The sequence below is a fragment of the Mangifera indica genome, chromosome 15 (genome assembly GCF_011075055.1).
Source record: "Mangifera indica cultivar Alphonso chromosome 15, CATAS_Mindica_2.1, whole genome shotgun sequence".
Classification (NCBI taxonomy): Eukaryota; Viridiplantae; Streptophyta; class Magnoliopsida; order Sapindales; family Anacardiaceae; genus Mangifera; species Mangifera indica.
In genome coordinates this window covers 3,596,522-3,611,760 of record NC_058151.1, presented here as the reverse complement: position 1 = coordinate 3,611,760, position 15,239 = coordinate 3,596,522, and the positions used below count along the sequence as shown (strand labels likewise).

The following is a 15,239-nucleotide window of genomic DNA, read 5'->3' as shown; positions in this document are numbered from 1 at the left end:
TATTATCATCGTCATCATCATAACCTAGTTTATAAATGGTGTTTTAACAAGGAAAGAATGATAATCTGCACTCTTGTATTTACAGGTAACATGCATACAAGATGGTTTTTAATTGAAGAACTTTGATCTTATTCTTGAAAAAGTTTAAAGGGTAATTTGTTTATTTGGATTATATAGCAAATTATTGCAAAGAATAGAAAGCAATTTTTTTTTTTTTTTTGGTTGATTAGTGACTTTGTGAATAAATGACTCAATCGGAATTAATTACGATTATTTTTAGTTGAAATTAGAATTTATGCAAGTTTCCAATAGTTATGAAGGCATCCATCGTTACTTGACTAAAGCCTGTGGAATTTATTAGTTAGCTCAACGCCTCAGAAATCTTGTAAAATGATTCTAACTGAGCCATGTTTGTTCAAGAGAAACCTAACTTCAATCATGGCTATCTGCGTTATATATTAAAAAATAAAATGATGCTGTCTTTTAAGATATATTAAAAATTAATATAATATATTTCAATAAAATTAATAATATTTGATCGATAAATATTTTTTAACTAAATTGGATAAATTAAATTAAATTTAAAATAGCTTATCGTACCGATAATTATTTAATATATAATTACATAGTTATGTTTTTTTATTGTATAATTTATTTTGTATTATAAAGTTTAATTATAAATTCTATTTCTATATAATTTGATAAGATAATTTTAACCTTTGAAATGTAAAACAAAATGAAAAGTATAACAAAAAAAACCTTAAATTTAATTTTTAAATCTTTTTTATTATTTTATTTTATAAAGATGTATCATATCATTTGATCTATGATACGAAAAATTAGATATTTAATACATGATATGATATGCAATTTGATGATGGTAAGTCCAATATCTAAATTGAAATCATAAAGAATTTTTTATTCAAATGCTCAAAATATTGATTAACTTAAAAGTATGACTTGAAGCTTAGATCCACCATTCTTAATTACGTCATACGGAAACTGAATGGATCTCTTCCTATTTTAAATACAAAAGGATGTGGGTAGGGGTGAAGCCCACCATCTACTTGAGTCTCCTTGAATTACAGATTACACAGAAGCAATGTAACCCAGAAAAAATAATCAAACTCTATAGCTTAGAATATAAATTTGAAGTATGGCTGGAAATGTCTTGAAGGTTGATGATACGAGAGAGTGCAGTTGCGAACTTCTTTATATCATCTGTCGTATGAACTGCAGTTAGAGTTACTCGTAACCTGAGAAAGTAAAAGAAATATAGGGTCAATACAATATTTTCTTTATCCCTCCATATTTGTTGGACGAATAAACCTGGAACACAATAACTGAATCCACAGCCACTACACGAGTTAAAGTCAAAGTTTCATATGTATGATAGAAATGCAAACTTTACCTTGAAAGTTCTAATATTTCACCATGAAAGTTTTAATACTTCACCTGTTTTGCTGACCTTTAGAGTCGTCAGTACAACATTTCAATACATAAATACTAGAACAAAACCGACAATGGTTAGAGACACTAGCTTAAGTTGACCCAATCAACTTGGAAGTAAAATCCTATGAAAGTTCTCGGTCTTCTACCAGTGTTCCCAATATTTAGAATTGCATAATTTCTAATGCTAGTTTTATGTTCAGTTTGTGGTATGTTGGTGGATAAACAAGTTTGCTAAACGGAACACTAGATAAATCTATTTTGACTCAAGAAATTGCCGGGTAGTTCAGTGGTGTGAAACAGGAGACTAAAGGAATCTGCAGTATAATGTTTAGCCACAAATGTTTTGGATATGTTAGAAAGCTACATGTATCATTACAAGTTAAGAAAACAAAACATTTCCATCATGCATTAGTTACAGGATTTGGTTCAGCTACTGGCAAACCATAACTGTTGTACATATATTAAGTTATCCACACCACAGTTTAGGCAAATTAGCAGAAACACTCGGGAAATAAACCCATACCATACGAGCAAGAACATTATAGGAAAGTCAGAAAGACACATGCAACTGAAACTAATTAGACAAGCTAACCCTGAGAAAGACAGAGTTATGAAGGAACTGCAACAAACCTGCAAGAGTTGGTAGGGACAGTTGGTGGTCTAATGGCAGTCACATGGAAACCAGATTCTAAGAGATGCCTGCTCCATAAAATTGAAACAGTATGAAGCTGTTGCAGCCATGACTTTAAGCATGCAGATAAGAAAGAGCCGAGAGAGAGAGAGATACCTGCTAGCTAGGAGGGCCTTCTCTTCACTCCCTACAATAAGAGAAATAATAGGACTTGAGATTCGGATTCCAGTAAGAGCCTGGAAGTCTTGCACCCGATCCCAGATAGCCTTTCTACGCCATGTTTCCTTTTTTGCCACAATAACAGCAGCTGCTAAGTCATACTTGCTTTGTCAACAACAGAAGATACCACAAGTTGTAATGACTAGAAGCAAAAGATGCCCATGAGGCATGATGAAATGCATTTCTTGCAACATAAATTCATTTTTATTTACCATTTTGTAAGGGCAATTGTACCACAAACAGACTCTTCATGCAACATTTCCTGCCTCCGAACCAAACTCAATTTGGAATAACTATTCAACTCCCTTGGTTATAACCATGACAATTCATCATGCCATTGCTTTACCTTTTAAAACAACTAATTACATTACACAAGTGCAAAGGGAAACTAACTAAGATAAACCTAGAAATTTTATGCCACTAATTTTCTTTAAATCAACCAAAGGAACAATATTGTTATTTACCATGTGAAGAAGCAGCAATCGGTATTGGTGCTGAAGTTGAAAATATAAAAGAACGGCCTCTAGACTGTATGAGCTGCTTCCACCTTTTGCTGTATAGAAATATTCATAGTAGCTGTAAGTAATATACATATCTTGACACATCATCATATAAATACAGTATTAATGCAACAAGATAATCTGTATATAGCAAGCATGAAAATGGAATCATTAAATGCATGAGTACCTATTTTGTGTGAAACTAAATAACTTTAAAGCTATGTCCCACTGAGAAAAAATTAGCTTTATCAATCAGCGGAGAGGCAAATAAAACCAAAATTTTAAATGTAGATATCTTTTATTGTTTGGTAAAAAGAAATGAATTACATTCCATCATCCTAGATTCCATGAAGACCTTCAATACTTCTACTCTCAAAATACAATTGCTTCTGCTTCTGCTAAAATGTCAACAATGGAAACATGTAAACTTAAATTGTGAGAAGTCAAGGAACCTTTTATAAGCATTTTTATTGCACATGTTTTGTAACAATTTAACAAAGATGTTTGTAGACCCAGAGACAATATGTGCAGCAATGCTTCAATCACCAAAAGGGGAAAATCAAAGAAAAATTTGGAAGGGAATCTATTGAAGTGAAAAAAATAACCTTGTTGCAGGCCTACATTTGAGAGAAAATGCTCAATAAAAGGGAATTGTTTTGCTTCCTGTTCTTACCAGAGCAATAAGGGTCAGGTGCATTTAATTACCTGCATGCTATGAAACCACCGTGACAACCTGCTGCCTTACTCAAAGTGCCAACACATATGTCTACATCTCTTTCACAATTAAATTCCTCAGCCACTCCCCCACCACTTTTTCCACAGACAAATGTTCCATGAGCCTAAAAATAGTCAGAAATAGGAATTCTTACTCAGTGTTAGCACAGACTTGCAGCAAATTTATGAAGAAAAAGATACCATCTTGCCCTTTCTATACAAAATTTTGGACAAACTTTAAAATATGGGAGAGGAAATTATTATATCAATTGAAAAATGATTTACAAAAGGAATGAATTTAATTAGCATAATTTTTGAAAACTGAAATATTAGACCTTTTAATGTGGCATAAATTTAAAAGCTTAAAGTGTGCAAGAAATAAACAAGTTTATAGTCTAATTCCTCAACAAGTGTCATGTAAAAGACTAACAGATGACAGTTTGCTTCAAGTTTTAAATACTTGAACATTTTCGATTATGCCTAGAAATTCCCCAACCTTTCTTAACTGTTCATGAGTTTTGAAACTTATGCATGTATCCAAGTAGGTGCTTTGGGGAGTGTTGTACCCCTAACCTCTTGGTCGAGTAAAAAAGTCTATATTATGTAACTCAACACTGGAAGTTAAAAAAGTTTAAATAAGTTTAACCAAAATAAATAAATATATAAATAGTGTTGAACACTTGACCATCAAGGCAACTTACATCATCTAAGACTAACAAAAAACCATACTTCTTGCGAAGCTGCACAAGCTCAACCATTGGTGCAAAGTCTCCATCCATACTAAACAAGCTGCAGAAAGAAGAATTAAGCACATTGTCCAGAAAACGAATAGTGAGAAGTCAAAACATCAAAATTTTCATCAGTAAAACCATATATTAATACATAAAATGATATATATAAACATAGTAAGATCAGCATATCTGTCAACATATGGTATAATTATCAAAAAACCTAGCAAATATTTCCAAATCACTCAGAGGACTGTAAACCACTGACCAGTAAGGTTCCTAGACAAGATGTAAAATAACCAAGGTAAATTACACTCATAGATGGTTCAGCCATGTAGTTGAAGTTTCCAGTCTTATTAGATGATTAAACTTAATATGAAATTACAGCAGGAAAGTTTGAAATAAAAATGAAGCTGTTGGTCGACACAGACTCTGCACCACATGGCAAGGTTCACAATTATCAGCCTTGTTACTGCCACCTTCAAACTAAGAGAGCCCCAAGTCAAGGGCACTAGAATATTATGGAACTAAATGGAATAGTATTTAATAGAATCATGCTTAAACCTTGTGGCTGCTTGATCCACACATTACTATCCTGGAGATCCAAACACCCACCTAACACTTCCCTGCCAGAGAACTAAATAAGCTAAAGTCTGTAATACCATCCTTCCACGTTTCCTTTAGCCCTCCCTTGGGTCCTACAAATATCTAAAATATATTTTTAAGCAATCTAGTAGTGGGATTAAATGGGTGACCATTCGAATTTAATTCTGTCTGATCCAATGATAAATCTTGTTGCTATATAGCTGCCCAGTGTATGGACAAAAAGTATTGAGTAAAGAAAAAAAGAACAATATCCTAGAAAAATCATTAGACCTGAATGTTTGTGACCAAGAACTCTTATTTATCTCTCCAGTTATCTAAACAAGGGGAGCACAAAAGCTATGGTATTAAAGAAGCAGTTCAGAGAATATGACTACCTGTCAGTCACAACAACTTTTTTCTTCATTGTGCAACTTGATCTGTCATAAAACAAACCCATTACAGTGATAAGAACAATGTGAATAAAAAATGGAACGAAACCTAATACATCAAATACTTCATGAGAGAAGTGAAACGCTTACAACAGTGCCTTGAGGTGGGACATGTCACAGTGTTTATAGATAAAAAGTTCTACACTTTTTGTTCTCTCAGCAAGACAAATACCATCAATTATTGATGCATGGTTTAGTGCATCAGAAAATATGGCAACTTTTTCATTTTTCAAAGGTTTATCACCTGCAGCCAAGAGAGAGGCAATGCTTCCAATTGCTACCATCACAGCCATATTGGCTGCAAATCCTGTGGGACAAAGAAGACAATCCTAGAGCATAAATTGGGACAAAGACAGCATCAGTTTCAGATTAATGTAGTAAAACTTTTAGAAGCCGAATGAAAACAATTCAGTAGAGACTTCAGCTCCAAGAAATCACAAAACTAATAATATTTTTTTCCATTTGAGAAGAAAGGTATCAATTTCAACGATTGAAATAATAATAAAAAGGTGAATAAGTTGTCCACAAAGAATAAGATCCATCAAAAGGATCACAAAAAGATATATACATAGATTGAACGGCTCAAAAAAGCTATGACAACCCAAACATCAATGCCATTAGTATAAAATTAAACCAAAAACCCTTCATAATCTAGGATTATAAAGATAAGAGAAATAATCAGAAAACTTTAGAGATGATGCCCAAACAGATCCAACTAAACAAAAATTTTCCCACAGAACTAATATGCATAGGAACATAAACAACTTCATTTTTAAAATCTGTTACATGGGCATGGGCAGTAAAAGTTTCTTGTATCAGATAATGTGTTAGGGCTCAGGTATACGTGAGGAAGAAGGATAGGAAGAGAGCAGGAGGGACAAATGGAGATGACTCAAGAAGGATAATGAAGATGTACCAGGTTAAGAGTAACATAGTTGATAAGGGTCATTCTGAAGTTATGCAATCAGTAGGAGAGTGTTCAGAGGTGCACACACCGGTTCCACATCAAATCAAGGGGAGAGCAGCATCTTTCCAACAGAAGGTGGGGTCCACCATTACACTCAAGTCTGACGTGGCAGCTCAGGGGAGAGGCAGCAAGGAAGAGCGGGAGAAGGCTGTTATAATGGAAGAGAAGGGGCCAGGAAAAGGGGGGGAAAATCAGTTAGGAAAATAAGGAGGGACCAGCCCTGGGAAAGCTGGTATGGTCTTTGTGGCGTTCCGGCGTCACTGAGAATTGGGGTTCATAGACGAGTGTTATGTTGCTTATCAATTTAGTAATGCAATAGAGGGGTCTGTAATAATTGAATTGAATTTGTTGAACAATATTCAATAAGAAATTCTATTCCAATTGTGCCTCATAGTACATTGTTACAACTTTAAACTGTCGATGATAAAAATAAGTAATTGATTTTGATTCCAAAAAACTTCCGAGCAGAAGGGCGCATTGTGCGTGGATCTGGAATCTCATCATAATGCAAAGTTACACAGATAATCATTAGCTAAAACACAAGTTCCATCAACAAGAGCCCCCTTAAATTGCATCTTATGGACCCTCCAAATGTACCCTCAATCAGTATCTTTAAACAACCTGTTTCATTAGATGTGTTGTGTTCACTCTTATAATGTCAAGTTTATTTGCTCCAGTCAAGCAAAATGGCTCTATTATAAAGTAAAAAGCATGCAAACAAATTGAAAAAAAAAAAATCATAAGATTCGATGCAAAGATTATACCTCCTTCTTCTTTAAATCTGCCAAGGATGACTCTAGTAACCGATGGTAATTGGTGTATCCACAGATTAAAGCAGAGCCCCTAGGGCCCATTCCATGCTCTAGTGCTGCCTAATCATAAGTACAGATAAAAAAATTGGGCCTCAAAAATAAATGAAATTAATAAGGCATAAGCTTCTGGTGAAGTAACATAAATTAAGAACCTAACCTTTGCAGCAGCCTTCGCAATTGTGGGATGTGAACTCAGTCCCAAATAATCATTTCCAGAGAAAAGAAGTAGCTTCTTGAACTCCCTGGAGCTCGTAGTAGCCGTATCATTTACTTTCCAATCACTGCAGACAATCTCATCTCCTGAAAATCCAAAAAGAAACTGTTGAGCATCAAATAAAACTGTTAAGTATCTAATAAAGTAGTAAGCTATGTCTCCATTCATCTTGTCAATAGCCCTGTCCAAGAAAATTCAAGGAGCTACACTAGTACTTGTATCATTCGCCAGTAAGACAATGTTTGGTAAGCCAAATTTTAGTGTAGCATCTGCAAAACTATAACGAATATCATATATCTCGGGTATATTTTAATCACAGAGTATTTTTTTCATTATTTTTAATAAAATTATACTATACAACCCAAACCAATGGTGCAGTATTATGTGTATGGAAGAAGTACACATGAAAGCAATTAATATTCTGTTTGGTACGTTGCAATTTTATCCCTAACAAAGTTTTTGTCAAAAGAAGCAAAACCATGTAAGAAACGTCATTAATCCAATCAATATAACACAAAGAAAGAGAGAAAAGTACCAGAACTAGGAATGTCATGCAGCCATCTGTGAAATGTAGAGTCAGAGATTGCTATTTCAACGGCAGATCGATCCCGGGGTTGCATTTTATCGAACACCTCGTAATCATCGTCACGTTCTTCGACGGGTCGAGGATTTTCTTTTTGCAGTTCATGGGAGGAAACGTAAATGGGCCTTAGAGAACGAAGCACTTTCAAAGTTTCGAGCTTTGACAGTGCTGCTGCGACCCAGTTGTCCCACTTACACAAGCTCTTCTCCATTTGTAAAAATGCGTTGAATGAAGAACGAATGCAAGTAGAACAGAGGACAGAGGAGGTTATGAGATACAGATGCGGAGTAGTTGGAGTTGGCAGCTTTTAATATTTAGTAGTGTTGAACATGTGCCCAAACACCCAGTGGGTAGCTGGCTGCTAGTTGAGTCGATATCGGGTATGGGTATGGGTAAGTGGAGTCAAATTTTCTGACTTTGTCATGTTTGACTTGTATTCTAGGTTGTCACCATTTTGTCTAAATAATTATCTGTACATTTTCGTTTAATAATTTTAATTATATGATTAATATTTATACTCATCGTGCTTATGGGATGTGTCGTGCTTACCGGCCATATCCGCTCGTGACAGGTAAGGCTTAGGACACGACCCAAGACCCCTAGACTATGCTTTGTAAATTTTTAAAAAGTTAATTGGTATATTTTAACAAATCGATTCTCTATATTATTGATTTATGTTTTAGAGTTTTAGAATTTTTAATTTTTTTTGTAAGTCACATTGCACATTTTGTAAGCTTTGGTCAGCAGTGCTCTCAAACTTTCTTTTCTTATAGATCAAACCCTCTAGTGTTTTAGGAACTTGTTAAGTAAGAGCTCTCAGATTGAATTTTTTTTTTTAATTTTATTTTTATCTTTATAACCAAATAACAAAAATTCTTGAATTATATCGGAATGAAATTTTACTATATTTTATTTTCAAATAATAATGTTGAAAAGTATTAAAGGTTGAAATCGAAAAAAAGATTTTGTTTGAAAATTCGAAATTGGGAAAATATGAAGAACAATATGGGGTTTTGTCAGTAATAAAAATTACAAGGTGGGTCTTGTAATTTTATAATATTTAACAATATGTAATGTTCCAAGCATACAAAGAACGCGCGAGTTCTAGTATTAGAACAAGCGCTCTAGTGTTTCTATGGGGTTTCACCTAAAACATCAATTTTTGACAAAATAAGAAACGGCTAAAGAAAAGATCTTGTTACTCGTTCGAGTGGCCAATTATGGGTAAATTCAAATTGAGTTAATTTAGATTCAAAAGCTAGTTTAGATTTAAAAGTTAGTTTAATTTGATTCAAATTCATTTATTTTGAATATAAACTGAATTTGAGTTAAGAGGTTTGATTCATTTTAAAACAGAGTTGAATTAAGCTATAAAGAGTTTCGTTCGATTAACCTCACAAATTGAATAGATGACTCGATTTAATTCAAACTTGACTTATAATTCAATACAAATTATATTAAATAATTATTACATTATATTGTTTTGTCAGTGAGGTATGAATTCAAATTACGAATTTAAACCATATATCTAAATCATAAATTTAAGTTATAAATTCGAATTAAATTCGAACCGAATTTGAACTATCATTAATGTTGACTCAAATTATTTTTTATTTTTATCTAAATTAAACTTAAATAAAAAAGTGTTCAAACTCAGTTTGATTCATATCCACCCCTAGCCATAACTTAGAGTTCTAAGAAGAGCGTCTTATCGAATGAATCAATCATTTCATTACGTATTTATATGAGAATTGCCTCATATTTTAGGGTTTAACAAGAGGAGCTGAGTGGCTAGGGTCTACAGTTTCTGCAATTGATATCAAAGAAAGCATTCAATCTCTTCTCTTGGGTTAATTAAACTTAAGTATACTTATTTCCTCATTTTCTCTTGTGGTTTTCCCAATTTTGGGTTTCCATATAAATTTTTTGTGCTCTTTTGCTCTTGCAATTATCAATATTCCTCTTATCATATTAACGAAACTTTTATTAATATTTTAATGATCAATAAATAGAACTATTGTGATAACAATATCAATCAATGAGTAATTAATAATTTTATTTATAATAATAGAAATATTCATTATTGATAAATTTACTTATAATAATAAATCCGTTAATATTGCATTTAATGACTAGTAAATCTATAACGATGAGAATATTTATCGTTAATATTATATTTAATAATCAATTATTATTATTGTAATCAAAAAAATATTTATTATTGATATTATATTTAATGATTGATAATTATTATTATAATGACGAAAATATACATCATTAATATTGTGTTTAGCAAATATTGTTATAATGACAATAATATTTGTTGTTGTTGTTAATATTTTGAAGACCACAAATATTGTTTTAACGATAAAAATATTTATTGTTATTATTATTTTTAATGATAAAATATATAACTTCCGTTATCTATATCAACAGTAGGATATTTTTTCCTATTGATAATAGTTTTTAATGAAGTTATAACAATGAGAGAATGATGAGATTTCGCTGTTATTAAAACCCTTTAACGAAGACCAACAAACTTTTTACAATTGATTTTACTCGTGTTAAAGACTTTTTTTTTTTTTTAAGTAAACAATAGGATGTTGTGAAATGGTAGGGATGGTAGCGGGGAGCTTATCCTCGTTACGGGGGATAAAAATAATTTTCAGTTTTTTATCTATGAAGAAAAATTTTCTCTTCGTTCTTGACCTCAACCCTACAAGTAAAGATCCCCTACTCGTACCCTCTAAATATAACATAAATATAATAAATGACAAAATTAATTAAAATTAAAATAATCTATTATTTCAAATGTCATAAATATTATTAATTAAACACATTAGTATGCATAATAAAAATATAAATAATTTAAAATTATAAGGATATATTAATATTTTAAACAAAGATTTTAATATAAAGGGGTGAGAAAGAGATATATGTATCCTTATCCTCGATGCATCCCTGATTGCAAAGATATTTTTTATCCTTATTTCTATTTTGATCTCTGTTTTTATCGAAGAATCTCTTTTCTGTTAAGGTTTAAGAAGATCAAAGACCGTAAAATCAAATCAAAATTATCATCTCTATAAAGTGAATACTTTGACAGTTGATAAACGCCGTAGATGTGCATCAGAGCATGGTGGGAGCAGTGACAGCTTGACAGGTTACAAGGGATTTTGATTAAGAAAAAAAAAAAATCTTTTACTAGATATGTGTTCACTCAGGAAGGATGTGCAGTGAATTGCAAGGCCACTCTCTAGCCCACCTTGCTCAATTTATCAAAAAGGGAGAATACACAGCCATAGATGTCAACATGACTCTTGTAAAATATCATTTAAAGAAGGCCAGTTTATAATTCATTTGCAGGAAAGTTCGATTTTTTATTTTTTATATTTTAGTTATGATCAAATGTTATGTTCATCAAAGTCAAAGCCCATAGTTTTTCATGTATTTGAATAATTAATTTCTTGCAGCAAACTGCTAAATCTTGTGCATCAATCTCCACATAAAAGCAAACTCATTAATGGTGCACAATTCTTTTTCTTCATCATGCATTTTCTTATATCTATTGGTACTATTACGAAGCTTCTCACATTGCCTGTACTTGTAGCCTTGCCTCCAACTTTGCCAAACATTTATAGACAATATATATATTTGCATCAACAACTTGTTGTTTTTGAAATTAATTAATATGCAGTATTAATGGATCCTCTTCTTCTCCTTCAGTTTGTTTAATCAAGTCACATGGCATGTCTATCGTCTGAATTCATTCTACCATTGTCAATCTCAATTTGCATATGCCATCTACATATGGGTTTTTTCTTGGACTTCAAGAAATATGACTACATCCAGGGAAAATAATATAACATGTAGTGCTCCTACGTGTCTTTGGACAATTAGCCTAGTTAAAGTCGTTGTACACAATTAGTTGGAAAGAATTGGATTAGGGTAAAAAAATTTCTTGACCTAATGCCCGCTTCAAGTAGCTTAGGATAAAATGTGCAACTTGTTTTGGATAAGTTATATCTAGTCTTGTGATAATGAGGTATAGTAACTGTCCTACAAATCATCGATATTGACTTGCATCTTCAATTAGATCTCATATATCTTTAGTTGAATGATGCTTGGATTCCATTGGAAAGTCTGCAGGCTTGGCATCCAAGAGTCATTCCAATATCGATATTTTCCTCGCATATGTTTTCTACCATGGCATGTCTTCAACATTATTTCATATTGATTCCTAATCAATAAAACTATGTGTACTCATTAGATAATTTTGAATTAAGAATAAAATAAAACTTAATCACATAATGATATATTATATATGTATTTATTTATATACTTAAAATAAATACGCATGACATTGTTTATTATCATTTGCCTTAATGTATATATGTTTGCAGGATATCTCCGTTCAACAATCTTAGTTCTTCTATGCTGTGCTTAGTTTTCTGCTAATAATATCAATGTCAAATTGGTACGGAACTAGCAGCAACCATATTCATTATTGCCTCAAGCTTCAGCTGTCATACACTGTATTAAGGGATAGCTGCAGCATCCATATCTCTCTGAATTTTTGTCTAACCTATAGGATAGACTGGTTTTTTCTTTTCTCAGAACAAGGAAGGTTGGCTAGTTCATAAAATTTGATGTTTGTTTGACATGGTGATATAGATAGTCAACACATTGAACTCAACAAAGTTAGGCAAAGTACAGATGACCAGCACAACTCCATCATTCCTGCCTGTTGCTGCGCATCTGCTTGCAAATTAAGCAACCTTCTTTGAAGAAAAACCAGCTGTTTCCGTTGACCTTCATAAACTATACAGCCTACATTGATAACCCCTTTCACATAATTGGCTTTTTGGAGTTGTGACTGACAACTGTGTAAACTCACTCAAAATAAAATAACGAATCAATTCAGAGATGCCACTGTAATTGTAATTAATTTTAGGTCAAAAAACTTTTTCCCACCCAAGGTTTAGTGTAATTCCAAACCTTTGCCTACGAAGTTTCAAAAACTAAAATACCTCTCTCTGTTATCTAACTTTTTTTTAAATTCTCATTATCGTCTCTTTGTCAATGGAAAAGATGAGAATTTTAACAGAAATTGAATAACAAGTGAGTATTTACATTTTTGAAACTTCGCGGATGAGAATTTTAAATTATACTAAACCTTGGGTTTTGGCCTTAATTTTATTTGTAATTTCATCTGGTTTGGTGAGCATGTGTTTCTGTTTATTGGCACAACTAATTCTTGTTTCTTTTTCTGCTTTTCTTTTCACTCCCTAGTACTTCTAAGAAATTTCAGGTAGCCAACTACCTATAAAAGCCAACACATCCCAACTGAACAAACCACCCATCAGTTTCATATCTTGACAAAATAATTAATGGCTGAATCTCAGACTACCGTGGAACTTCCTGTTCTTGATGTTTCTCAGCCTTTGAGCCCCTCCGACCTCTCCGCTCTATCTGCAGCCTGCAAAGAATGGGGTTTCTTCTATATCACCAACCATGGAGTCTCCAAAAATCTTTACAGGAAACTTCATTCCCTCTCAAATCATCTCTTCAACCTCCCTTATGAAACCAAACTCAAGGTTGGGCCCTTTTCATCCATTAAAACTTACACTCCACACTTCATTGCCTCCCCTTTCTTCGAGAGTTTTCGAGTCTCTGGACCCGAGTTTTCCTCTTCTGCCCAGATTTCTGTGGAGGCTCTCCTCAAGGAACCAGGTCCGGACTTCAGGTAAAAGCATGTTATACAGTTTTCTGATCACTTTTTATCATCGCATATTGAGCTATTTGGTTCCCATATCATTATAGAATAGCTCGGCATATGGGTTAATAATCGCTTGGAGACCATCTTTTTATAAGTCGGTTTAACAATTTTGGCTTGCAAAATGGGTTATTCGCCCGTTCTTTTCTAAATGAAAAGGGGATTTTTTAATACAAATGGAGATGGAGATGGAATATGTTTTTTTTGCGGGAAGAGGACTGGGATTTCTCGTAATTATCGTATCAGGACAAGACAGGATAAGGACAAGGGAAGATTTTCCTTACGGGGACGGAAACAGGGATTACGGCATTCAGTCCCTACCTAGCCCGTTGCCATCCCTACTTACAATTGGTATAGGAAGAAAACCATCTTCTGACCAAACCTTGTGTTTTACAATTTAGTTTAGACTGATTTAGGTTACCAATGGCAGGAGTTTAATCTCCAACTAATCTTTTGATTTTGCTGGCAGTGAGACATTGAAGGAGTATGGAGCGAAGATGACCGAGCTATCAAAAACAATAGTACAAATTGTTCTAATGAGCTTAGGGGAAGATTTCCAGAAAAAATTCTACGAAACTGAATTCAGTAAGTGCCATGGTTACTTGAGAATAATCAACTACTCACCTCCGGAAAGTGAGGAAGAAAAACAAGTCGAAGGGCTCGGAATGCACACAGACATGAGCTGTGTAACAATAGTTTATCAAGACGAGATTGGAGGGCTTCAAGTGAGATCTAAAGAAGGAAAATGGATGGATATAAACCCATGTGAAGACACTCTCGTTGTCAACATTGGAGATTTGATGCACGCATGGAGCAATGGGAAACTCAGATCGTCTGAACATAGAGTTATGCTAAAACGTAAAGCCAATAGATTTTCTTTGGCCTTTTTTTGGTGTTTTGAAGATGAGAAAAATATTTCAGCCCCGGATGAAGTTGTTGGAGAAGAAGATACGAGGGTGTACAAGGAGTTTATATGCATGGATTACTTGAGATTTAGAGAGAGCAGCGAGAAAGGGAAGTTTGAGAAGGTGGGTTTTACAGTTAAACACTTTGCAGGGATTAATTCATAACCAAGAGATGAAGAAGAAGTGATGTTTGGGGGTTTGACAAGTTCTTGTTATGTATATTTCCAGCGACTTGCTTTGCATTTGTTCATGAATTAGGCTTCAAAATGTGTGGCTGTGAATAAATCATTATCATTCACCATATACATGTGATAATCTCTTAATTTTGTTCCCCTTTCATCACTGCTTATTTAATAGAATTCTGTGTATAAATTAATATTAGAGCTGAAGCCTAGCCAAACAAATTTGGTTTGAACAAATTCAAAACGAGTTCAGTTCAAACAAGTTTGAGTTTGAGTTTAAACTTGAGAATTAAGAAGTTTGATTAACGTCCTATTGCATTGCAACTTCTGCTCAACCCAACCAAGATTCTTAGTGTGTGGGAGATCATTGAAAAGAAAATATTTTCGAATGGTAATGTTTATAATTTGCTCTAGATTCTGTTTTATAAAATTAAAGATATTTAGCCACATTGATAATATAGTAAAAGTATTTTTTAATAAAACAATTCGTTCATGTGGATTTGAGCAAATAATATTTTATTT

At 33.1% G+C, this 15,239-nt stretch overlaps 2 protein-coding genes across 2 annotated transcripts; one reads left to right on the top strand and one right to left on the bottom strand.

The window, feature by feature from the left end:
- Positions 1 to 894: 894 nt before the first annotated feature.
- LOC123197287 (8-amino-7-oxononanoate synthase) lies at positions 895 to 8,164 on the bottom strand. The gene is made up of 11 exons (XM_044611511.1): positions 7,807 to 8,164; positions 7,215 to 7,357; positions 7,010 to 7,117; positions 5,369 to 5,607; positions 5,225 to 5,266; positions 4,218 to 4,305; positions 3,508 to 3,641; positions 2,767 to 2,855; positions 2,240 to 2,390; positions 2,083 to 2,151; positions 895 to 1,256 (listed from the first exon to the last, which is right to left on the bottom strand). The coding sequence occupies exons 1-11, from the start codon at positions 8,063 to 8,065 to the stop codon at positions 1,130 to 1,132; spliced, it is 1,449 nt and encodes a 482-aa protein (XP_044467446.1). The 5' UTR covers positions 8,066 to 8,164; the 3' UTR covers positions 895 to 1,129.
- Positions 8,165 to 13,227: 5,063 nt separating this feature from the next.
- On the top strand, positions 13,228 to 14,836 carry LOC123197288 (gibberellin 20-oxidase-like protein). The gene is made up of 2 exons (XM_044611512.1): positions 13,228 to 13,600; positions 14,100 to 14,836. Exons 1-2 carry the CDS (start codon positions 13,245 to 13,247, stop codon positions 14,698 to 14,700), a joined length of 957 nt encoding a protein of 318 aa, XP_044467447.1. The 5' UTR covers positions 13,228 to 13,244; the 3' UTR covers positions 14,701 to 14,836.
- Positions 14,837 to 15,239: the final 403 nt, after the last annotated feature.